Genomic DNA, 26,622 nt, shown 5'->3' with positions numbered 1-26,622 from the left:
TCTCTCCTTGTTGAGGGGAGGGTACCTCGACGCCTCACTGGTGTGGTGGTCCTCACTGGTGGTGTGGCAGCATCTTCCCGTCCTCTGGCCTGTGTCGGGGTTGCCCTGCGCGCTGGTTGTGCTGCAGTCTCTCGGTGCTCCTCACTTTGTTCTTGTTCCCCGGGAGCTTCCATAGCGGTCGATTGTGGAGGTGCAGCTTCATCCACACTCGGTCCTGCAACCTCAACATCCAAGCTCTCTTCTCCCAAGTCATCATCAAAGGAGAGAGCTGGGATAGCTAAGGACTCCCTCCTCCTACTCCTCTCCTCGGGGACATAGGTTACATCGGCGACGTCATCATCCACCAAGCTCTCCTCACTGCTGAACCGTGCCTCCTGGGTCGGTTCCTCTTGCTCCAAATTGTCTTCAGTCCTGTAGATAAAAACAATATTTATTGGTGTGCCAAACAGCATGTGGCGTCAATTCACAGAGCTAGCAAACACTAGCAAACACTTTATCAACCGTTTCTACCAAACATTTGATAAAGCTTGTGAGAAAAGTTCGCTAGCCATGGGAATTGAGGCCAGTTTATAGCAATACATGGCCGAAGTCATGGTAGTTGTCTGCTAAAATGAGCTCTCAGTTCCTGCCCACAGTAGTGGTACTTACAGTCTAGGTTCCAGGCTTGCATTGATGAAAGACAATTGCTTGGCAAATTGGTAGTCTTTTTGTCGCTTTCCCCCGCCACTGCCACTTCGTTCGGCAAGTTTTTTCTTCCGTAGCCATTTCACGTATGCATCACGTATATTGCGCCACCTTGTCTTGAACCTTTCTCCTGTAACGACATGAAAAATTGATTTCGATTATTTCTCTTGTAGGTACATCGCAACTGGACAAACATATACATCGCTACATGTCACATTTCGTATTGGGAAGAGCACGGTGGCAGGCATCGTCGTGAGGACTTCGAGGATCCTTTGGACGCGACTGAGGGCCAGATACATGCCTGTGCCAGACACCACGAAATGGGAGGAGATCGCCCAGGGCTTCTGGACCGAGTGCAAGTTTCCTAATTGTGTTGGCGCACTGGATGGGAAACACATCTGGCTTCAGAAACCCGTGGGGAGTGGCAGCCATTATTTCAACTATAAAAAATACTTTAGCATTGTTCTAATGGCAGTGGCAGATGCGGACTACAAGTTTGTGTACGTGGACGTGGGGTCGTACGGTAGTTCCAATGACTCTGGAATTTTCCAGCGTACGACCCTTTGCCGGCTGATGGAGGAAGGCAGACTGCGTCTCCCCCGTGACAGACCCTGGCCTGGGACAAGGGCACCGGCCTACCCCTATGTGTTTGTGGGGGACGAGGCCTTCGCCCTGTCCGACCATGTAATGCGTCCGTACCCAGACAGGGGACTTGATGCCAGCCAGCTACACTTCAATGCTCGGTTGAGCCGTGCAAGGAGAATGGTGGAGTGCACATTTGGGATCCTGGTGTCAAAGTGGAGGGTGTTCCACACGCCCATGCTGCTGAAACCGGGCAACACAGTTGTCGTGGTGAAGGCAGCATGCATCCTCCACAACTTTGTGCGGCAGGAGGAAAGAGAGACTCCGGAACCCCCGAATGTGCTTCCACTAATGCCCCTGCGGAGGTATGCAACCAGGCCAAGGGTAGTGTCACTGCGGAACAGGGACCAACTGAGACTTTATTTTACCACACCACCAGGACGAGGGTGAATGTTTGGTTTTTAATATGTTTTGTTGAAATGTGTTTATTTTGGAGTTTCAAGTTTAAGTGATTTTAAATGTCTTAATTTTTTTACAATAAATTGATGTTTAATAATTGGTCATTGTGTATGTTTTATGTGCACAGGTGGGGTACATCGCAGGTGGGTGGGAGACATCACAGGTGGGTGGGATACATCAAAGGTGGGTGGGATACAGCACAGGTGGGGTACATCACAGGTGGGGTACAGGTGGGTGGGATACGGTACAGGTGGGTGGGATACAGCACAGGTGGGGTACAGGTGGGTGGGATACAGCACAGGTGGGGTACAGGTGGGTGGGATACATCACAGGTGGGGTACAGGTGGGTGGGATACATCACAGGTGGGGTACAGGTGGGTGGGATACATCACAGGTGGGTGGGATACATCACAGGTGGGGTACAGGTGGGTGGGATACATCACAGGTGGGTGGGAGACATCACAGGTGGGTGGGATACATCACAGGTGGGTGGGATACATCACAGGTGGGGTACAGGTGGGTGGGATACAGTACAGGTGGGTGGGATACATCACAGGTGGGGTACAGGTGGGTGGGATACATCACAGGTGGGTGGGATACATCGCAGGTGGGTGGGATACATCACAGGTGGGGTACAGGTGGGTGGGATACATCACAGGTGGGGTACAGGTGGGTGGGATACATCACAGGTGGGTGGGATACATCACAGGTGGGGTACAGGTGGGTGGGCCACGGGTGGGTGGGCAACACGTGGGTGACACAAATCCATAGCAAAAGTGGAATACATCACAAGCTAACCACAAGCCCCCCCAAAAACTTCTAGTCAACATACCCTCTGTGCCTTGCTGTCTCTTGCTCAAGTGCTCAAAGTCCTCCACATACAGCTTGGCAATTTTTTTCCACAGGCCTCTGCATTTTTTGATGTAGCTGTGGTCCGCATCCCCCTTGTCCCACAGGGCTGGTACCTGCTGCACCTGTAGGATGAGGTCTTCTGATGTATAGGGCCTCACCCCCTCGTTATCAGACATATCGTCAGACATGTTGCTGCCAAACAGCTCCAGCATGAAGTCACTGCTGCTCCACTCTGTGAACGCTGGTGCCATGTGGTCCCCATCCAAAATGGCCACCATACCATAGAGTCAGCATAGGAAGTGTGGTATAACATCCGGTTTTTATAGCCAGTGTGTTGTGCGCTCTCCGGTTCTCATTGGTTTCCATTGGCCGGATGCAACATTCCGGCTCCGGTCCGGATACGTCAGCCGGACCAGCCGGACCAAAAAATAGCGCATGTTGGAACGGACGCCGGAGTCCGGATCCGGTCCGGCTCCGGTCCGGACGAAACGGACGCATGTGAACGGTCGCATAGACTTTCATTGCTATGCCGTGCGTCCGTTTCGTCCGGTCCGCATGCGGTCCGGCTCCGGCACGGCGATTCCGGATAGCAACCGCTAATGTGAATCGGGCCTTAGATGGTAATTATAATATAATTATGTGCCTCAATATGGGGATAAATAGGTATTTTTGTATGTTCTCTGCAGTTCCTCTGTTAAGTCACAGTACATCTAGTAACAGTCTGAGCTGCCATTAGTCTGCTGCTTGTAGATTTTAGTGGCTGTCACGTTCTAAACGTTTGGAGATATTAGCTTCAAGTTCCCCTGCTGGAAAAGTCTGTAAATCTGCATTTACATAAACCGTTCTCAAACATTTATCAATTGATTTTCATTTTTACTTCCCATCTGCTGTTGCTGAGCACATTACTTGTATTTGGGATAGTATTTGATCGCTCTCTAAATGTTTTTCAAGTGCTTCTGAAATGTAAAGTATTTGGTAAGCTTGAGAAATGATCATCCTTTAGGTTAACTTAGCCCTGCAAACTAGCTGTGAACTACGGTATGTTACTCAGTCACTACAGAAATATCTGTCTCTACATCCCACTATGTGGAGTAGTGAGGGGAGTGGCATTACTGGACTATAGACAGCTTCTGCATCACAAGCTGCGGAGCAGGAGGGCTATTATGAAAAGAGCAGATCGACCTGGATGGTGGAGAGAATGCTTCTCTTCTGAAGTTCTCTGAGAGCTGCAGAATTTATATGATCATTTGCTTGGTTGTGGTACTGCCTGCTGGAACGTCAGGTGCCTTTTCTGCACTTGCATGGAGGTGATGAAGATGTACAAAATAGCCAATAGAAGAGATCTAACCCTCATCGCGCTGATCACCTGAGAATAAGTATTTTTCAGTAGATTAGTATCCGTTTTTTCCCCCCTTTTGATCTGTCCTGATTTTGTAGCCCACCACTCATGTACTTGTTACACACTTTATGGCACATATTCGGACTCTACCTATGTACAGATAAGCTATTCTTACCAGTGTGCTGCCTAAGATGGACTTAAATTACCTGGCATTCTCTACCACCCGACACAGAGAAGGTTAGTTAATCTCTAAATGAATTACACTAATCTTGTGTTACATTTGGAAACCTATTCACTGCCAGACTAATAAAGTTTGCAGCTGAAGACTGCCAATGTTCTGAAGTCCGAAAAAGACAGGATTAGCGGTTTGATCTCCTGCCTAAACTTCTCCTGGTGCTAATGATGGAGAATACTTCAGCGGTGGACAATATAAGCAGAGGTGTCAGTAATGAGGACATTCCTCCATGTACAGAGACCATATGTTCCTTCTTCACCATTAAAGCTCTCATCCCCACTACCATTGTCTGCTTGATTATAATGGTCACCGGGCTTGTTGGGAATACCATTACTATCCTTATCATCAAAAGATACAAAGAAATGAATACAACCACAAACTTTTACTTGTCTAGCATGGCCGTGTCAGATGTGATCATCCTATTGTGCTTGCCCTTTGACCTGTACCGTCTTTGGCTGTCAACAACTTGGATCTTCGGAAGGTTTCTTTGTAAATTTCTGTGCCTGATTAGCGAGGCCTGTACCTATTCCACTATTCTGCACATCACAGCTCTGAGTATCGAGAGGTATCTAGCCATCTGCTTCCCCCTTAAAGCCAAAGTCTTTATTACCAAGCGAAGAGTGAAGTTCGTCATTGTCCTTCTTTGGATTGTCGCTCTTCTGTCAGCAGCTCCACTTTATAACTTGATTAATATGCAAGCGGTTAATGGCAGTGGACCCTACAAGAACAACTGGCAGTGTCGGTACACAGAGCACGCCTTGAAGTCTGGCTTTGTCAACATCATGGTGTGGGTGACCACAGTCTATTTCTTCTTCCCCATGTTCTGCCTGACTATTCTCTATGGCTTCATTGGCAAAAAATTGTGGAAGAGTAAAAATTCTATTCAAGGTCCTAATGCAGCAAATCGGCAAAAATGTCACCGACAAACAGTCAAAATTCTTGGTAAGTGTTGTACAAAAATTGTTTTTGCCCTTCAATACCCATAGGGTTTTTGTTTTTTTGTTGTTGTTTTTATTTGTGCAATAGAAACTTGATTATTGTATGTAAGTGGCTGCAAACCTTTTTTTTTTTTTCTTCAAATCATTTTTATTAAAAGAAAGCTTTGAAGCAGACATGTATTATGTTTTCAAACCATTACAGTTGTAGTATAATATAGAATTAAATGTAAGAAACATTGCAATATAAAAAATAGTTTACATCACTTATTTTAGTAAGTCCGGCTACCTTGCATAGATTTTAGCTCTTTTTCTTTCTTTTCTTTTTTTCCCTTTAAGTAAAACATAAACAGAAATAGTCATTGCCAAATTGTTGGGGCTCAGGTATATAAAAAGTACGCATTTAGATAGAGAGAAAAAGAAAAAGGGACTAGTAAAATGACCCGGGTAGAATTGGTATTCCTTAAAGTCCTGGTCCCTATTAATTACTAACAACCGAACAACAGTGAATAAATGTATAGAACAATCTATTATATAGCATTTCCCTCCCCAGTGGGAATATGCCTAATCATGCATAAGACAGCAACAACATTAACAGTATCTGAAGTTACAGTACACTAAAATAATATAATATAATGCTCATCGCATCTTATTATCTAAAAATAAAGATTCATTTATAACTTTTTCATTTAAACTCATCCACACAGAAACAGACCATTTTTCATAAACCATCTGGCCAAACATAGAGTGTGATATTCTGCTGTGAACAAGCAGTCACATGAGAAAACCTCTGCTTTGACTGATAAGTGTCTCCAATGACTAGTGCCATTTGGGTGAACTCCTCATAGCAGACCTGGTACATGAAGTTATCTCTGCTCTCAAGCCTGATGAGGGGGTATTAGGGTGACCTACAAGCTGGCTTCGAAAGAGGCCAGAGATCAGCTATTTGTATCTCCAGATTCTGAACCAAAGTCCACCATAACTTGTACCCCATCAGCCACAATGCAGACTTCTACCTTACAGCTGTTTCTAGCTTGCCGTTTTATCAGACTGCATTCTAATATGAGCAAAATAGGAATAAGTGTCCATATTGGGATGCATGTGCAACCTATTTTAGCTACAGAGACATGAGCCTCAGTGCAATCCTTACACTGAACCCCTCAGATGCAGGGAACCTAGTACAGTCACAACCTCTAGGTTCCTTATTGCTGTGCTCAGGGCCGAGGCAGAGGTGAGAGAGGCTCCAGCCTCAGGGCGCAGTGTAGGAGAGGGCGCACAACTCACTCAGCTATCATTCCCCTATTGTGTTTATAGCAGAAAGAAATAAGGAAACGAGATACATGGCAGTCACTGCAAGCCAGATAACTAGAGATGAACTACTTAAGGGCCACGCTAATTAAAATGTACGCCGTTTTGATGGCTACCTGACTGCCAGGACGTAGATTTCAATACAATGACGACGCGCATTCTCGCCGCTTTCATTGCTCCCGACGATCTCACCGCTGTCTTCCCGCCACAGCTCACTCGCTCTGCCGTCTCTATAACGGCAGAGCCCTGTGAGTGGGTCAGGAGCCGATTTCATTGGCTCCTGACCCTGTCTGTCAATGTAAGCAGCTCCCATTGGCTTACATTGATAGGCAGGGTCAAGTGCCAATGAAAGCGGCTCCTGACCGGCACACAGGAACTCTGCCATCATAGAGAGGTTGAGGTGGCTGAGGTTCCCGGCATGCGGCGTGGATGGGTATTGCAGTGGGTATATGTGGCTATTCGTCGTTATTCTGCCGTTTCTTGTACCAGCGGTCTCTGGTCCTTAAGGGGGCAGAGATCACTGGTACTTAAGGTTAAGGGATTGGAGGCCCTGGGGCGCCTCTTAGACTAATAGCAATCAGTGTGTGACAGCTGGGGTGGGGGGGATGGAGGGGCGTACTTTGGTGTCTCAGCCTTGGTGCTGGAGGACCTTGTCCTAGCTCTGGCTATGCTACTAGGCTGCAGGAATGTTTTTCATAGATCTCTTTGATACGTAAGCTTCTAGTGTCACTGATGTGCTGTAGCCATTGCATGAGGGGGTGAAGCTCGCCTTATCAGATCGTTCATGGTTACTGCATTATAGAGATTGCAGCAGAAGGACTGAGAATCCTTCTTCTACAAGTGGACATCCATGGAGGGGAAAAAGCCAAGCAGGAAAGTTTAGGAATAAGATCTCACCATTAGGGATGATCAATGAGATGCAAAGAATTCCAATATGATCCAAAATTATGCTGATTCGTTCTGCCAATGTATGCAGCTTGTAAACTGACCAATCATCTGTAGTCAAGGTTGGATTTGATTTGTTTGTTTTTCATCTGCATAAAGTATTTGCATAATTCTGCCTCAGCTTGGAATTAGTTGGATCTTATTGACCATTCCTACTCACACGGCTGAGGTCCTTTCTATCTTAAGGGCCCGTTTCCACTAGCGCGAATCCGCATGCAGACAACGCATGCGGATTCGCATAGGCAATACAAGTGGATGGGACTGTTTCCACTTGTCAGTTTTCATTTGCGTTTTTCTGTGCAGGATTTTTCTGCACGGTAGACCCTGCAGAATTCGCCTGCGTGTGGAATGCAGGCGAATCGCAGACAATGTATTTAATAGGGAAATCGCATGCGTTTTTTGCATGCGTTTTTTCCCGCGATTTCGCATTGAAAGTAATGTAAATTGACACAGGCAGTGACATGGTTAAAATCGCATATACCCTGCCTATGCGAAATCGCATGCGAAATCGCGGCAAAATCCGCATGCGGAATCGCATCCGCATGCGATTTCATCAGCGGTGATATGCGGCGATTGCGCACTGCAATAGTGGAAACAGGCCCTAAAGTGGACCTGAACTCAGAACTTCCTTTCTGCTCTCAAAGATGCGCAATAACATACTAACCTTTAAAGAAAAACATTTCTTTTGTTATAGCTGATAAAAATCCTGCAATAAATCTGCAGTCTTTCTACTTCCTGCTTTCATAGAAGCAATCCTAGGGTTAACATCCTTTGTTTACCAATTAGCTCTCTGCTGTGGCAGTCAGCTGACACAGCTCCATGATCAAATTATAGCTTGTGATTAGTCACAGATGAGGGGGAGTTATAGAGGCTAAATTCTCTGAATACATACAGGGTACATTTCTCTAGGTTTTCTTTCTGTGCAAGAGTTCGGGTCCACTTTAAGCCTGGTACACACTTTCAATTATGATTGGCCAATCACTGACCAATTTTATCAACACATATTGAATACTATGAGCATATTGTGTAGGTAAGCTCTCGTATATAGAGGTGGTAAAAATGGTCAGTGATTGGCCAATCATGATTGCAATCCTCTCCCTTCCCCCTCTTATGAATAGGAAGAATGTAGTACACATTAATTACAAATGGATAGATTAGATACAAAAATGATATTAATTCTCAAATCTATAAATAATATACACAATATTAACTGGCCAGGTACACCTCACCAGCTCAAACTCACAGAACACACACAACCATCCCTATAATTGTTATGCGGTCTGTGCAGCCACCTTATGAAAACATTAGCAATTTGTAATTGTATCCAGCGCTCACCAATATGATTAAAGTGTGAACCCCAAAAATTTATTGGGGGAGCCTAAAGTGTGATGAAGGGTTGGCATCAACAAAAAAACTGTCTCAGTAAACACTACAAAATTTATTGGTAATCTGCGTACAAACCCCCCCCATAACCCCTATAAAACCGAGCCTGTGAGTGTGTACCAACCCAGCATACACAGCCGGCCGTGTCACTCAAACTGCGCATTCAAATCACACCACACATACAAATGCTACACTCCCGGGAGATTCTCAGGTTGTAACGATTTTCTGTATTGTATGGTCTTATGGCCTCAGATCCTGCTTCATGTTGTATACTGTACATAGATTGTGGAGCAGTCCCAGTTCAAAACCAGCTATACTCCTCCCATTCATATATAGTTGCAGCGCTGTATTGTCATATGTTGTCATATGTAGGACGGTCTGAGGAAGCCCGATGGGCGGGCGATACTAGTAACGGAAGCGAGCCTGGAGTGACGTCACCCGCTGCGCTGGTTGTGGCGCTTGGATCCGGATGGCGTGGCTTTTGAATTTTGGATTTGAATGTGCAGTTTGAGTGACACGGCCGGCTGTGTATGCTGGGTTGGTACACAGTCACAGGCTCGGTTTTATAGGGGTTATGGGGGGGGTTTGTACGCAGATTACCAATAAATTTTGTAGTGTTTACTGAGACTTAGTGAGACAGTTTTTTTGTTTATGAAAACATTACACTGCTTCTGTACAGCCTGGGTCTTTGCAGGTTGGAACATCTAAAAGAGTTGCTAAAGTCAATAAAGACTAAATCTAAAATGATGACAGCTTAATTAACATATCAATAGCACCTACCATTCACTGTTAGGGTCAGTTCACATGGGCGCTTGGTGGGTGTTTACCACCAGCGTCTGGGACTAGTTGTTAAACACTCCCATTTAAGTGAATGGGAGCGTTTGTATCGGGCGGCGCTTATCGTTTAACGCGTTTGCGTGAACGCGGCATTCCGATCCCGAATTTCCCCTTTGTTGGTGGTGCCCGTGGGCACTGCATGCGGTGTCCAGGGTTGATTACCGCCGCATCTTCGTGTCCCCCTGTGGGGACGAAAAACGCAGATTGAAAGTACGTGAAATCCCCCAAACGAGACGCCGCCAAACGGGACGCTGCTCGAAGCCCATTTGAAATGGCCCTTATGGTATTCAAGACTACCTTATTATGCTAATCACTAAAGGTCGTACACACGCACTACCGCCGGCAACTACGGACCCTCCCGCTGGGCGGACGTTCAGCCGACAGTAGTGCGTGTGTACGTGCTGTCGGCGGACTGATCAGGCTGTTTCTGAACGATCCACTGAGCATTCAGAAACAGCCTTATCAGTCCGCCGACAGCGCGTACACATGCACATACTGTCAGCTAAAGACCGCCCAGCGGGAGGGTCCAGTGGACCCGTCGTTGCAGTGCGTGTGTACGCACCTTAAAGAGACACTGTAACATCAAAAATATCCCCTGGGGGGTACTCACCTCGGGTGGGGGAAGCCTCCGGATCCTAATGAGGCTTCCCACGCCATCCTCTGTCCCACGGGGGTCTCGCTGCAGCCCTCCGAACAGCCGCCGACAGACCCGACTGTCAATTCAATATTTACCTTTGCAGGCTCCAGCGGGGGTGCTTCGGCTCCGAAGTAGACGGAAATACCCGATCTCAGTCGGGTCCGCTCTACTGCGCAGGCGCCGGAGACTTGCGCCTGCGCAGTAGAGCATACCCGACGGCGATCGGGTATTTCCGCCTACTTTGGAGCCGACAGCCGTCAGAGCGCCTGCGCAGGAGCCGGGAAGGTAAATATTACGTCACCGCTGTACAGAGGGCCGCAGCGAGACCCCTAAGGGACGGAGGACGGCGTGGGAAGCCTCATTAGGATCCTGAGGCTTCCCCCACCCGAGGTGAGTACCCCCCAGGGGACGTTTTGACGTTACAGATTCTCTTTAACGGAGAGAACTGATTATTATATTGTCAATGTCACCTCCAAGCAAGGTCTAAACAGTGTCTTCCTTTTACATCACGGACAGAGAGTTCTGATTATTATATTGTCAGTGTCACCTCCAAGCAAGGTGTGAACAGTAACTTCCTTCTGCATCACCGACAGAAAGATCTGATCTACAATGATAACATTTATTACCCAACGGTAATTCCAGTGTGTATAAAGCATAAGACATATCAGTTCTGTATTACACTACACCCAATGAAGAGACCTGACCATTCTGCAAAGCCTGCTATTGCATTCTATTTATTTAGCCAATAAAAGGTATCATTTAACTCTATATTTTCCTTTTGATGGGACAATGAACCCATTAGTCTTATGGGACAGCTACTGGTAACCAGCAACATGGCTATAATTATAGAGTAAATCCGCTAAAAGAAAGTAAACGAAAAACAAAATAAACACAATAAATGCAGCTTCTGCCTAAAGAGGAGCTTCATTATGCAATAAGCAAATGTATGCAAAACATTTAATTGCCATGGTTGTAATCTGTTCTTCTCTTGTACTGGTTCTGCAAGATTACATGATTGTAAATGGACTTCTTGCAATCCAGCGACCTGTGTGTTCATTGATAATCAATTTATTTCAGTCAGAACCTATTTATTTTTTTGTGTCTGGAGCTACCTCTATTGTATCGGAAATGATTAATCAAGGATTTGAAGGGGTCACTCTAATTGCTGGACAACTATCCAGTGTGGCAGGGCCGATGCTTCCATAAAGGCAAAGGGGGCAGTCGCCCCAAGGTCCCAGAGCCTATGGGGCCCCCAAGGTGCCCCCACTCCTCCAGCTATAGTGACCCATGACAGCAGGGATGCTGTGTGCACACTCCATACAGGAAAAGGATGATGGACACCTAATGATATTGTGTGATGGTGGGAGGGGGTGGGGGTCATTGTAGCTAGAACCGGGCCTGCAGAGTGGAATATGTATTTGCAACTGGTAAAAAGCTACCAATATTTGTATTAAATAAGAATAAAAAAAAAAAATCATACATACCATTTCCCTCGAAATTAAGACCTATCCTGAAAAAAAATCCCTAGCATGATTTTTCAGGATTTTGGAGGATGCTTGAAATCTAAGCCCTACTCCAAAAATAAGCCTTAGTTACAGTTCATAAAAAAAGTAAATCTAATTAGTGTTGAAGCAGCTACAGTATAGATGTAAAAGAAAAAACAATTGGTAATAGAATGCAGCAGGACAGATAGTCCCTTCCCCAAGGAAAGCAGATACCAGCAAAAACATTGCACTCAAAAGAACACCCCAAGACCCCAGACAATAAGGGCTGGCAAGTGCTCTTGCTAAGTGTTGATTGTTGAACGTGCAAAAAAGGAAATTATAGGGAATGCATGATGGAATTCAGAATATAGAGAGTTATGATGATGTTCCAGAATGCGGTAACACAACTATATTTAAATAGTTTTTCATGGAAAAATAAGACATCCACTGGAAAATAAGCCCTAATGCGTCTTTTGGAGCAAACATTACTGTATTATAAGACACTGGCCCATATGCAATTCAGTTTTTCTCCTGAGTTCATAATCAGTGTCACTATTATCCTAGGAGATAATTTTTAGTCTGGTATTTAGAATAACTTTTCAGCATTCTGTAATTGAAAAAGTACTAAAAAAGAAGGTTGAAAAGTACTATCAAAACTATTTTAAGCATTTTCTTCTTGCTGGTGATTTAAAATGCATGTTATTGACACCTTTGAAAATAGCACTTAGGAGAAAACTTAGAAGAAAAAGGGCCGTCTTTTTTTCGGGGAAACACAGTATAGTATAGTACGGTATACTGTAAATGCAAAATGCAGTAAACAAGTAGGCTGACACGCTACTCACTAAAGTGCATAAAATAAACAAAAAACAATGGACATGCCAAGTGTAATTTCACAATGAGCTAGCTTATACACAATGGGCAATAGAAGATGTGAAAAAAACAAAATTAATATGTGTGCAGCCTTAATAGTGGGGAAAAAATGAGAGAGAAGAACATAGCAATAAAACAAATGAATAATAAAACCCCAATATTTACTGCCAAAGGATTTATGAACTTTAATTTTACTAAACATGTTTTAGAAAGGTATCCATTACAAAAGTTACTTTTTATTGATAATCCTATTTAATCATCAGTCCAATTAACGGTCCTTTGAATTGTAGTTTAGATTTATAGAAGTGTCATTAGCTTCATTAAAAAGGACAACACTTATTAAAAAAAGATGAGATATCAGGGGCAGCATTTTGTACTGTGTGTACCTTCCTGAGGAGGAATGGAGTGGCTGGGGGTGAGCAGTTTGTTTATTACAGACTCACACCCAGCCAGTGTGCTATTGTGTTGAGCTGCAGCATGTCATGTGAGAACATTAAACGAAGCAGAGTAAATTGTTCAGGGCTGTACGATCATCCCAAATCGGGGTGGGGGCGCTTCCTCACAGGTTTGCCTCTGGCAGCAAAAAGTCTAGAACCGGCCCTGGACCCTTTTAAAAAAACCTTCATCACCCACTACACAGCAAATTACTAGACCCTGGAAGAATCTGGCAAATTACCAGACCCTGGGACAGTCCCACTGCACACCTAACTGCCAGACCCTGGAACATTACCACTGCACACCAAACTATCTGACCCTGGGATATTACCACTGCACACCAAACTACCAGACCCTGGAAGAATCTGGCAAATTACCAGACCCTGGGACAGTCCCACTGCACACCTAACTGCCAGACCCTGGAACATTCCCACTGCACACCAAACTATCTGACCCTGGGATATTACCACTGCACACCAAACTACCAGACCCTAGAACATTCCCACTGCACACCAAACTACCAGACCCTGGAACATTCCCACTGCACACCAAACTACCAGACCCGGGGATATTACCACTGCACACCAAACTACCAGACGCTGGAACATTCCCACTGCACACCAAACTACCAGACCCTAGAACATTACCACTGCACACCAAACTACCAGACCCTAGAACATTACCACTGCACACCAAACTACCAGACCCTGGAACATTACCACTGCACACCAAACTACCAGACCCTGGAACATTCCCACTGCACACCAAACTACCAGACCCTAGGATTTTACCACTGCACACCAAACTACCAGACCCTGGAACATTACCACTGCACACCAAACTACCAGACCCTGGAACATTCCCACTGCACACCAAACTACCAGACCCTGGAACATTCTCACTGCACACCAAACTACCAGACCCTGGGACATTACCACTGCACACCAAACTACCAGACCCTGGAACATTACCACTGCACACCAAACTACCAGACCCTGGAACATTCCCACTGCACACCAAACTACCAGACCCTGGGACATTACCACTGCACACCAAACTACCAGACCCTGGGACATTACCACTGCACACCAAACTACCAGACCCTGGGACATTACCACTGTATACCAAACTACCAGACCCTGGGATAGTCCCACTGCACACCAAACTACCAGACCCTGGGATAGTCCCACTGCACACCAAACTACCAGACCAGGAACATTTCCACTGCACACCAAACTACCAGACCAGGAACATTTCCACTGCACACCAAACTACCAGACCTGGAACATTCCCACTGCACACCAAACTACCAGACCTGGAACATTCCCACTGCACACCAAACTATCAGACCTGGAACATTCCCACTTTGTTTCAGCCACACATAGGCTATCATTTATAAAGCATTACCGCATGCGGTAATGCTGAAAACAGTTGACTTAACCGAGCACTTGGCAAAATGTCAATTCATAAAGGCTGTTACCGCATGAAAATCTCAAATTACCGGGCAGTGCGGGAAATTACTGCCTTGTGCAGTGATTATCTCAACACGTCACTACATGTCAATTCATAAAGATTAGAGCAGGCGGTATTGGGACGGAGAATACCGCCTGCTTTGAAGATGCGAGAAGGGTGCGGATAACAGCGAAGTTAATAGAGACAGATCTCTCCCAGGCAGCAGCAGTGAGAGCAGAACAAAAAAGGCTTCCAGAATACCCTAGGCTGTGTTTTTTAACCTCTTGGGTACCAGTTTTCATATTTTTTTTTATATTAGAAAGCCTGCATGTGTAACATTTATTGAAATTCTTCTAAGCTGTGGCAATTAAATAGATTGCTTAGAAAGACTAATAGACAGATTCAGCGCAGATTCAGGGCAAACAGAGGCAGTTAAAAAAAAATGCACATCTAAAGGGAAGTTGGAGATGCCTCTTTTATTGTAATGCTGTCTCTGCAGGAGAAAATGTATCAACTCGGCAGCTTCTCATGTTACCGCCAGGGTAGAGCCAGCCTTAGTTCGGGAAAATACAGAACTTCTATCGGAACTGTAAACATTTTTATGAATTAGCACACCGAAGTCAAAAATACCGAATGCAGTATTTTCCCGCCCAGATTTATTTACCAAACATACTTTTATGAATGATAGCCAAAGTAGAGTCCATCTCCCCAAAAGTGCTTCATTGAAGGGAACCCCAGGTGAGAGGACTATGGAGGTTGTCGTGTTTTCTTTTAAGCATTGCACATTGCCTGGCTGTCCTGCTGATCTTCTGCCGCTAATACTTGAAGCCATAGACCCTGACCAAGCATGCAGATCAGATGTACATGACAAATCTCACAAGATTAGCTGCATGCTTGTTTCAGGTTTGTGATTTAGAACCCACTGACCAGCAAGGTCAGCAGGACAGCCAGGCAACTGTATTGTTTAAAAGGAAATAAATATGGCAGCTTCAATAGTCCCACACCTCAGGTTCCTTTTAAAGGAAACCGAATGATATATGAATATCATACAGTAAGTGTGAATACATAACTGTCCATAATAATCCTCTGCATAAAACGACTCTAGGCACAAAGTACTAGCTGTACTTCTTCACACCTATCCAAAGCAGTGATATGTGTGAACCTAAAAATCTCACCGAACTAATCCACTGTACCCCTACCCCATTCGCCTCTGCTTTGGCAATGCCTGCATGAATCTTGGTCATGCCAATAAAGCTATCTTTGGTTTGATTTGATTTGATTAGTGTCAGGACAGACCACCGGCTAAGGGTGCATACACACATCTCATTTTCATTGGTCAATTTTACCACCTCCCTGTAGCATGAGGGACAATAGATTTAGAATACTATAAACATGGAAGTAGTAAAATTGGCCAATCATTGGCCAACCAAAATTGAAGTTTTATTAAAGCGGTATTGTCACCATAAAAATCAAATTTCAACAGCAACTGGTCTGAGTGTATTATGTGATAACGATGCTAATCCTGCATTCAAAACTTTTTCTGCTGTTATGGTTTGTAGTTATCACATACTTTAGGAGCACTGGCCATAATGCCAAACTGTGCCAAAGAGTGGAATGCTGTGAGTTCTCTTTATCTATAATATATTCCTCCTCTTCCATTTATTTCCCTGCCTCGCTGCTTATCAGACACACCCTCTGATTACTGACTCAGGTGACTCAGTGATTAGATGTGTAAATAAAAAAAAAGACAGTGTAAGCGTTAGTATATACCTCAGTGGGAGTGTCTGAAGACTCTGGGAGGAGGGCAGCTAATGAATACACAATGAGCAAGAAAAGGGAGGGGGGAAAACAAGAGTCAGGGAGGATATGATGTCAGCATTAGCTTGGCAAGATGGCCACTGCCTAGAAGAGGATTTTCTGCTTTTCCTTTATCAAATTCACAGGAATCATTACGTGGATAGCACAATACATCTGTCATATAAGTAGATAAATACTACTTCTACTTACATATGTGTTTTTTATTTCTAGGTTAGCATGGGTGTCTCTTGTTCTTTAAGTTAGGCACACAAATCGATGTAGCGATCTGTAAAAATATATGTATTCCTCTATTATAAGTCTGTTAATGTGACTGTAACCTCGAATCCCATATTCTAAATTAATGCATTGATTACTGTATTTTCTAACACTAATATAAAGGAAAAATGACAATGACAGAAAGGACCCGTGTGGTTTCTTTGAATTGTGGAAATACATCTTTTTCTGTGTCAGGGGGCTGGCCTGATGGTGTCCAGTTTTCTTCAGGAGGTATATTGGTGTTTGGTTCTCAGCTACTCACGTGGCACAAGTACGTAGCATTTCCATTCAGGTCTAGGGAAATTGTTGACAGGAAAACTGACTAATGCCTCAATTCACGGAGCATTATCAAACGTTTATCAAACACTTTATCAAACGTTTGATGATTTACCTCATGGGTAAAATCTCACTAAGGTGTTATATATTTGTTGAAGGTTTTATCGGTAAAACATTCGATAAATATATAACACCTTAGTGAATTTAAAATGAGATTTTACCCATGAGGTGAATTATCAAACGTTTGATAAAGTGTTTGATAAATGTTTGATAATGCTCCGTGAATTGAGGCCATATGAGTTGTTATACAAAGAAGCTTAAATGAATAGATCAAATGCCCTTCCCTTCATACGTCTGAAAACTGCCAGTGACAAACGCTCTTGACTCAGTGACTCTTGAACCACTCTTATTTGTTCCCATTATAGTGAGAGGGTGTCGGTCCAAAGCCGAATTAATACTTTTTCCTCCCTAGGTCTCCTTTTTGGTGTCCCACCTTCCATATATGTCCCCACCACCATATATAGCAGCTGTTCCCTCTCTTTCCACGTACAGCCTTGTCTTTGGCGCAGTGACATCCAAGACCCTCCCTTTCATGTATAACTCCCTTGTAGGGATGATCAATAAGATGCAAATACTTCTGAAAGTATGCAAATATATGCAGCTTGAAAAAAGGACCAATCAATTTAAACCAGGGTTTAAATTGATTGGTCCATTTTCAAACTGCATAAAAATGTGCATATATTTGCATAATCTGGGATAGATGCCCTTTTTGCAGTTTCTTATTCCATTTGCAGCTTCTTCCTCATCCAGCAGCTTCTATGTCCAGCTGCTCCCTTGAAAAGCAGCAGTTGTGGAAAGTCATGTTGTATGTGCTCTTTACAGAAACCCACTTGGCCTCTATTGTATTTATTCTGAAATGTGACCTGATGTCTGTGATCTACCGGGATAGAAGACAAATTACCTAACCCCCTGGTCAAGCAGGCAGAAATAGACATCACCAGAGTGCCCTGTGCCAGGCGCTACAATATTGAGCGCCATTGCAGCCCCATTGTAGGTGTTGGTAAACCATACCAGGCATTCTTTCTTATTGAAGCAGTTTATTTTTTGCCACTAGAGGGAGTGCTTGGGTACACCGCTTAGGAACTATTCATTTTTTTTCTTTACTCCAAAGTACTGTATCATCAGAAGAATAACATTACAACCGGCAAACTTTTCGCACATTTTCAAGGAGATGCACAATGAGAATCTTTTTTTTTCAGAGAAACCAAAGAAGAAGCCAAAAGATGTAGTCTATTTGGGGTGCTTTCAGCAAGTAGTCAGTGAGGAACAAGAACACAGGCCTAGCTAATGCTTTCCCTACCTATCTGCAGCAAGTCTGACCCTGCTCTCACTAACAGCAGCCAGCAGAGAATGAATCAAATATGGCCACCACAACTGCTTTTTAATAGGGGGGTGGGTTATCCAGGAGGGGATGCTAGCTGATTGGCTGCCATGTGTCTGCTGACTGTGAGGTAAGGGGTCAAATGTTAGCTCCATAATAATGTATAGGGGCCGGTCGAACACGCCAAATGTTCGCTGTACGCCGTGGACGCGAACAGCAGAAATTCAGCAGGAACTGTCCACCAGTGAACAGTTGGGGCCATCTCTATTTAAGAGTGAAAGGAATTTGTTACAGTAAACAAAAGAGATAAGCAAGTGAAATATATACATCATTATTTACCAGCACTTCAGCAACTCTCTCAATCCCAGGTTAAAAAAACATGTTAATCGATAGTGTTCCTTTAATTTTCTTAGCAAGACTAGAAGGGGAAGGTAGAAATATTTGTAAAAACATTCCAGGTTTTTAGGTACTGTAAATAAATGAACCTAACTCATCTCTTGTAATGTCTCTTGTTTTGAAGCTCTGGTCGTGCTGGCTTTTGTCATCTGCTGGCTGCCTTTTCACATTGGAAGAATCATCTTCGCAAACAGCACTATGGACTACGAGAAGGCGAAAATCTCCCAGTATTTCAATATTGTAGCACTGCCGCTGTACTATCTGAGTGCTTCTATCAACCCCATCCTGTACAACCTCATCTCCAAGAAATACAGGGCTGCAGCCTACAGACTCCTGCGCCTGGACAGACATAAGGATCGGGCCTACAATGTCATCAGGGATGAGACAGGAGGTCACACTGAGGTCACAGTCATCCATAATGAGTATATTACCCACATCTGATGCAGGAGAATGCTGTTCACTCCAAAGAGCCACTCATCTATCAGAAATACTCAAGGGAAATGCTACACTCCAGGCAGATACAAGCACTAGAAAAACAGACCATGGGCATTCTCAAACAATTTTCCGAGGGAAAGGGGCCTTTAATTTAAAACAAAAGTCTCAAGTTAAAGTGGACTTGAACTCAGAACTCCTCTCTGCTCTAAAAGATAAACAGCAGCATAATAACCACTTTAAACTAAAAACACGTATTTGTTATTGCTGATACAAATCCTAAAAGAAATTTGCACAGTTTCTACTTCCTGATTCATGGAAGCAGACATATTGTTTACAGCCTGTGCTTTCAAGTGGGCTTATCTGCCATATGCAGTCATGTGACACAGGGGAGGATCAAATTACGACTAGTGATTAGACACAAATGAGGGGGAATTAAACAGGCTATACTCTCTCAGGGTGCATTTCTCTACGTTTTCCTTCTGTCCTGTGCAAGAGTTCAGGTCCACTTTAAACAAGTTGCACAATCATGTGGATAGAATCCACAGTCATAAAATATTGGTAGACCGCTTACTGTAGAGAAACAGTTACACAGCAATGCAAAAAGATTAGCCATATAGGTATGTCTGCTATCATGTTTAGGATTTAACGGTCCACGATCAATACAGTGGATATGCATAATGGCAGAGGGAAAATATTACAAATACCCCTATAAAGGGGGGCTCATTAGCATAACACTGAATATAGCTACATCATAGTTTGAAACACAACTAAATAACTAAAAATAATAACAGAACTGAGAGGTTGATTTTATTAGTGACCAGAATAGTAGAAAGAATTAGGAGAATGTAACACTGCCGATTCATCTCCCCATATATTACATGGCAAAGACCAACCTAAAGATGAACATTTGTGTGCTCAGCGATGATTCAGCATTTAGAGATCTTTGTTGATTAGTTTAGGGATCCCAAGTTGTATAATGAATGGGGAATGTGTCCAAGATGGTGGCATTGACCTTTTCCTGACAGCTGCTATAATTTCTAGTAATTACAGCGGTAATGCTAAGCTGAGGTTTGTACCATTGGGAGGTTAGATATACTTGAGCAGTTATAGTTATATTCTGTATGAGTCTGGGTTGAGGATACTTAGTGTTTTTTCTCTAAAGGATACGTCCGAGCTTTTTTTTTTTTTTCAAGTTTTCTCACCTGGGGTTTCTTCCAGACCCTAGAAGTGTGTAAGGTCCCCGCTGCGGTTCCGCTGTCAGCCAGGGCTCCGGTTCTACCCTCCAGTAGAACACGACCTGTGGCCAGGTCTGGATCTTCTGCGCATGCGCGGTTGCACCGAGCAGCTCTAGGGGTCATACTCCCGGCGCTGAGAGCTCTCTGCCCTTGCTCAGCTCAGTGAGGATTGAACTGCGCAAGTGCTCCCAGTGCCGGGAGTGTGATGACGAGAGGCACATGGCTCGCCCGCACATGTGCAGAAGACCCCAACTCGGCGGCATATATGGAAGGGATACCGAGGCTTGGGACCTAACAGACTTCTAGGGACTGGAAGAAGTCCCGGGTGAGTAAAACTTTTTTTTATTTAGTTCTCAGATGTGTCCTTTAAAGGACAACTGTAATGAGAGGTATGTGGAGGCTACCATATTTATTTCCTTTTAAGCAATACCAGTTGCCTGGCAGCCTTGCAGCAGTGTCTGAATCGCACCAGAAACAAGAATGCAGCTAATCTTGCAAGATCTGACAATAATGGTAGAAATACATGATCTTGCTACATGCCTGTTCAGGGTCTATGGCTAATTGTATTAGAGGCAGAGGATAAACAGGATAGCCAGGCAACTGGTATTGTGTAAAAGGAAATAAATATGGCAGCCTCCACATACTTCTCACTACCGTTGTCCTTTAAGGCCCAAAAGGAGGATCTTGATGTCTTTCCTAAACATTGCTTCAAATAAAAAAAGATATTAGCTTGGTTACCTGGTACCAAATTTTGGTAGCAAATTGACGAGACCATCAGGTGTGCTCTATTGTGCCAACCATCTGACATCCTTGGAAAAAGAGCGGGGATCTACCTGGAATCATTCTACTAACCATCATAGGAACTAAGTCACACAGTGGAACAGCTTAAAGCGGTATAAAACCCTGACATAATATTCAATGAGGCCTGGTGCACACCAAAAACCGCTAGCAGATCCGCAAAATGTTAGCAGATTTTGAAACGCTTTTTCTTTTTTTTCTGTAGCGTTTCAGCTAGCGTTTTGCGGTTTTGTGTAGCGGTTTTGGTGTAGTAGATTTCAGATATTGTTACAGTAAAGCTGTTACTGAACAGCTTCTGTAACAAAAACGCCGGCAAAACCGCTCTGAACAGGCGTTTTTCAGAGCGGTTTGCGTTTTTCCTATACTTAACATTGAGGCAGAAACGCATCCGCAATCCAAAAAATGCCTCACCCCGGGAGTATGCATTTCAGCAAAACGCCTCCCGCTCTGGTGTGAACCACCCCATTGAGATACATTGACCAAGCGGATCCGCAGCCGCAAGCGGCTGCAGAAACGCTGAAAAAGCCGCTCGGTGTGCAGACCAAGCGGATCCGCAGCCGCAAGCGGCTGCAGAAACGCTGAAAAAGCCGCTCGGTGTGCACCAGCCCTAAAACATGTTTTCCTACTTTTTATATGCCATACGGTTATCATATTTGCATTTGCGCATAAGTAGTATTATTCATTTAGAAATTACAAGTTCCCAAAGTACACTTTTTTTTGCTGCCTTTGCATTTTATTCATAATTGCTTTATTCATCTTGTAATATAAGCAGAAATGCTTTCTGAGTGTCTGAATGTGTTCAGGAGTGTCTGCACAGTCAGAGAAGTAATAACTTAATTGTATCGAGTGAGGAATGTAAACACAAGATAACATTATCTCCAGTTCGGATGCGTCCAGCTTTCTCTGCAGGGAACTTGTGTTTAACTAATTGAATGCTGTTCTAGTAAAAAAAAAATGGTGGTAGTATATAATAGGCTGTAAATAATGTTTCAGAGCAAAGAAGAAATGCTGGGTTTCATTCCGCTCTGAGGCCTGAAAACTGCCTTTAGCTAGGGTGTCTACACAATGAGCCCACTGCTGGTATGTCAAAGAGACACTGAGGTCCAGTTCCAAGGCTAGGATAGATTTCCTCTTCTGACCCTCTGCAGGAAAATTAAACAAGTCATAAAGAAGGGATAAAACTCCTTTTGTCAGAGAAAGTATCGGTAGTTTTAGAATCCACAGTAGGTTAGTAAGGATAATAGAAGATGGTGGAACTGCTGTACTCTAAATTGTTCGGCTACTGGGACAGCATAAGTATGGATGATTTGTTCCGTAGGAAAGCAATTTTCCACCAGAGAAGAAGCTTTTACAGTGTGCAGTTTAGCAATCATCCACCACAGGAAGTTTAGTGACTCCGAGCCAGCTAAAAATTTTGGGTTATGAAAAATGTCAAGGTTAAGAGAGGGAGTCAACTGCAGAACATAGGTGCGCTTCAGTCTTTTCCAAAGTAGTAATGTATGGCCCTGCAATGGAGACTTGTTCTCAAAGGAGGAGCCATTGTATAAAGTAGATCATAGCATGCCTTTCCAGGTCCCAAGGACCACAGCATCTCATTTTCAATGAACACCTAGACTTATGGCAACGTGAATAAATCATAGGAATAGAGGCAAGTTGTGCTGCATGATAGTACTTAATAAAGTGCGGAACGAAGAGTTCCCCCAAACGATTTGTTCCAATGTATAATTTTAGCTTGGATTTTCGGATGCTTGTAGGCTCAGATAAATTTGAAGAAGCCGTCTGTAATGCTAGTGTATCGGAATACACTATTGGTATTGGAAACAAAGAGATCACCTCACCTCGGGAATAACCAACAATAAGTCGGCCAGCCGGTGCTCAGTGTCATGCAGGTCCACCACACCTGCAAACAAACAGGCAAACACGAAAGGAAGACACGGCACTCAAGAGCTGTGTGCAGCAACAAGCTGTATTGAAGCAGGCAGTACACTACATGTTTCGGGCCTGATGAAGGGCTCCGCCCGAAACATGTAGTGTACTGCCTGCTTCAATACAGCTTGTTGCTGCACACAGCTCTTGAGTGCCGTGTCTTCCTTTCGTGTTTGACTATTGGTATTGGAAAGGTTCAGACATGGTTGGGCGGGGAAGTAGGGATAATTTAATGTTATGGACACGCCCTGTCCAAGAAAGGAAGTAAGTATTCCATTGTATAAGATCCTGTCTCAATTTTTGAAGCATTGGTATGTAGTTTTGTCTTTACAGTGCAAATAAACATGTGCATAGCTACACGCTTAAATATCGTAAACATACAGAATTATAATGTATCTTTTGCACATAGAGGTTTGCACACACAGAGGTTTATGTAAGGCCTGGATGAAGCAAACAGTATACAATAAGGTCAGCTGTATCCTCAGTGGCAAGAACTGCAGTCAGTGTATGTGCCCCTCACTTGCACAAAGTATTTAACTGACAGGTATGACCCCTGGAAAAAGGCTAAACAGTTGCGGAGGGGGGAGGGGGGGTTTAGTAACAAAATGAGTTCACTCAATGAAAAGGGATCAAGGCTTCTGACCCTGTGGATAACCCAATATTTTACACCCTGCTCATTAAAGTGTCTTATATGCCTCTCAGTTTTTCAGAATACCTGTTACTATGTATATATGAAGACTGCATTCCTCTCAGACTGTTGGTCAAGCTGAGTTTAGTCAGTATAGCTAGCAGTTATATCTCACCAGGCAAAGGCCTTTGTCGTTGTTGAGTGGTTTTGTCTTAAAGGACACCTGAAGTAAGAGGGATATGGAGGCTGCCATATTTATTTCCTTTTAAACAATACAAATTGCCCGGCTGTCCTGCTGATCCTCTGCCTCTAATGCTTTTAGCCATAGACCCTGAACAAACATGCAAATCAGATGTCAATCACGGCTTCTTTCAGCTGATGCATAGGCATGTTCATAGCTTCACATAGCACAAGCAAACAAGCACGAGCTTGTTTTCTGTTGCTACCTCTATGACAGCATTTTAAGAGTTATAATACATTAACTGGTACCGGACCAACGCAATATGAATCTACGTCCAGCAGGTGGTTATGCGGCCCTGACTGGACGTAGATTCAATGTCCTGATGAACGACGTTTCCCCGCCGTTACAGCCAATCTCGCTGCTCTGAACCCGCCGCAATTCGCTCACTCTGTCATCTATAAGACAGCAGAGCTCTGTAAGCAGGTCAGGGGCCACTTTCATTGGCTCCTGACCGCATGATCACTGAGAGCCAATAACATTGGACCACATTGATAGACAGCGTCAGGAGCCAATGAAAGCAGCTCCTGGCCAACTGACAGCGCTCTGCCGCCATAGAGACAGCAGTGAGAGGTGCCTGCGGCGTTGGGGCAGCGTCGTGACCGGCGAGAGCGGCGGGAATGTGCGGCGATTAGTCGGGAAGCGGCGTTTTGCTGTGCCAGCAGTCTCTGGTCCTTAAGGGGGCAGAGACTGCTGGTACGGTAGTGGTTAAAGAGCTTTTATTTACACATTGGTGGTGCCGACCTATTGATCCAATTTGCTACTGTTTCCCAGTAGGTACACTGGAACTTTTAGGTCTGGGCACACCATTGAATGTTTTTGCTCATTTTTTTGGACGAAGAAGCCATGTTTGAGTGCCAATCTCTCTCTTTGTGTATACCATAGCATTATATATGCTGTCTATCCATCTTAGCCTCTGTCATCCTCTTCTTCTTGTACCCGGAAATTATCCAAGCATCAAAGATTTCTCAAAAACTGACTTTTCAATATGTGAGTCAAAAGGATGCCAGGCAACCAGTATTGATTAAAAGGGAATAAATATGGCAGCCTTCGTATACCTCTTGCTTCAGGTGCCATTTAAATAACTGGAGAGGATTTGCAAAAATTGCAGCATCCCACAACAACCAATCAGGAAATTTCTCCCAAACATGTCTTTCTACACTAGTCTATGTGCGTTTCATTAAAGGGCATTTTGTGTGTACATAAAATATATTTATATATTTGTGGTAATATTTTTGTGTAATTGTTTTTCGTATGTGATTTACAGTATTTAATACATAGATGTTACTGTGTCTTTCTGTTCTGTGTAATTGAAGAGGGCTAATAGGACTTCATATATTAGTGTAACTTTGTGCTGTTGTCATCAGCTGTTAATGGTAGACTCCATGATATGTTCAATAAAATTATCTCCAAAACTACATCAGTTCAGATTATTTTACATCCCTTGTTTCTTTGCTTTTAAGGTAAATTTCTACTTTTGATAAGAAAGAGCCTTCAGTTCCGCTCTGTATATTGCAAGAGTAACAGCTAACATTGTTTCGACTTTATCATTTTGTTTTTATGTGCAGATAAAACACAGTCATTCTACATTGCTTCTCGGAGACACTGGCAGACAGGAGGAGTGCAAAAACTTGCTGTTAGTCAATGCATTAGTGCAGGTGTTAAAAATAAGTACCAAAGGCCTCTGTTCTGTGCAACTAATTACTTTTGCATCAAGTTGAGAGTATGTGAATAGTCTCAAAGCAACTTTACGCCCAACAGAGTGCACATAGTACTATTGCTAAGGCTGCAAAATTATTTCTAGAAATTCTTAAGTGGCAGGGGATTAAAAAGGAAAGATGAAAACAAATTTCTCAGTCAATTCAATATATATAATTTATATTTTTATAACTTGAAAATAATACTTACAATGTTAAAAAACTGCCTTTAACTTTTTTCCATTGTCCCAAAATTTGCTCGCATGACTCAAGTGGATGAGAAGACTGTAAGGTTTCCTCCTGCACTTTCCTACAGCCTTGCTGTCAGGACACCGCCCTCTTGGGCAACAACCACTCCTCCTCCACTGGCCAGTACAGGTGATAGGCTGAGAGCCAGTCTATACCCCCAGTCAGAAGAATTGTGGGAGGAAAGACCCAAGCCACAGCATCTCCCATTAAAAAAACAAAGAGGGAGTGGTATTATATACATTACTAGTAAAAAGGCCAGCCTGTTAAAAAACGGGCACTAAGCCACGGCCGCTATCCCCCTCCCCCCACCAACGCGTGCACAGACATGTTCCGCTCGCCCGTCCCCCACCGCTGTCTGCAGTAAGCACACAGGGAGATGTTGCTTGCTTTGCAGTTGGAAAAAGCTGTTATTTCCCTCAATGCAATGAGGTTCACAAACAGCAAACTGTCAGGTCTGTAAGCACAGACACAGGGACACAGGAGAACACAGAGACACAGGGGTTTATTATATAGGACTAGCAGACCTAAACCTGTTTAAAAACGGGCTCTAGGACACCCTCACAGCCCCTCTCCCACCTGTGTCCACCGCCACCGGCCGAATGTCGCCCCCACTCTGCCCACACACGCACATCCCCCTGGCCCCGTCCTCCTCCTGTCCGAAAAGCCGCCCATGCTGCACATATACAGTGGCGCAAAAGCATGGACACAGGGACAAGAGGGGACACAGAGACACAGGCAAATTATTATAGAGGATACTCACCAACCGAAGAACGGCGGCACACAAATTACCCAGCACCAACATCACCAGAGACCTGTGCATGTCACCTGGTGCTGAAACCTGACTGAGATTACT

The 26,622-nt window shown here is 44.0% G+C and overlaps 2 protein-coding genes across 3 annotated transcripts in view; one reads left to right on the top strand and one right to left on the bottom strand.

The window, feature by feature from the left end:
• The window catches only part of LOC137545726 (uncharacterized), a 91,097-nt gene that overhangs the window by 30,650 nt on the left and 33,825 nt on the right, over positions 1-26,622 (bottom strand). The gene's annotated exons all lie outside the window — the stretch shown is intronic.
• On the top strand, positions 4,319-19,004 carry LOC137547476 (motilin receptor-like). The gene is made up of 2 exons (XM_068271074.1): positions 4,319-5,093; positions 18,688-19,004. Exons 1-2 carry the CDS (start codon positions 4,319-4,321, stop codon positions 19,002-19,004), a joined length of 1,092 nt encoding a protein of 363 aa, XP_068127175.1.

This window comes from Hyperolius riggenbachi, chromosome 2 (genome assembly GCF_040937935.1).
Source record: "Hyperolius riggenbachi isolate aHypRig1 chromosome 2, aHypRig1.pri, whole genome shotgun sequence".
Taxonomy (NCBI): domain Eukaryota; kingdom Metazoa; phylum Chordata; class Amphibia; order Anura; family Hyperoliidae; genus Hyperolius; species Hyperolius riggenbachi.
The sequence above is the reverse complement of the archived record's forward strand: the minus strand, read 5'-3'. Positions and strand labels throughout refer to the sequence as shown.

Coding starts and splice junctions, on each gene's coding strand:
- LOC137547476 (XM_068271074.1), top strand. CDS start 4,319: ATGGAGAATACTTCAGCGGTGGACAATATAAGCAGAGGTGTCAGTAAT. Junction 5,094..18,687: donor ACAAACAGTCAAAATTCTTG/GTAAGTGTTGTA, acceptor CTTGTTTTGAAG/CTCTGGTCGTGCTGGCTTTT.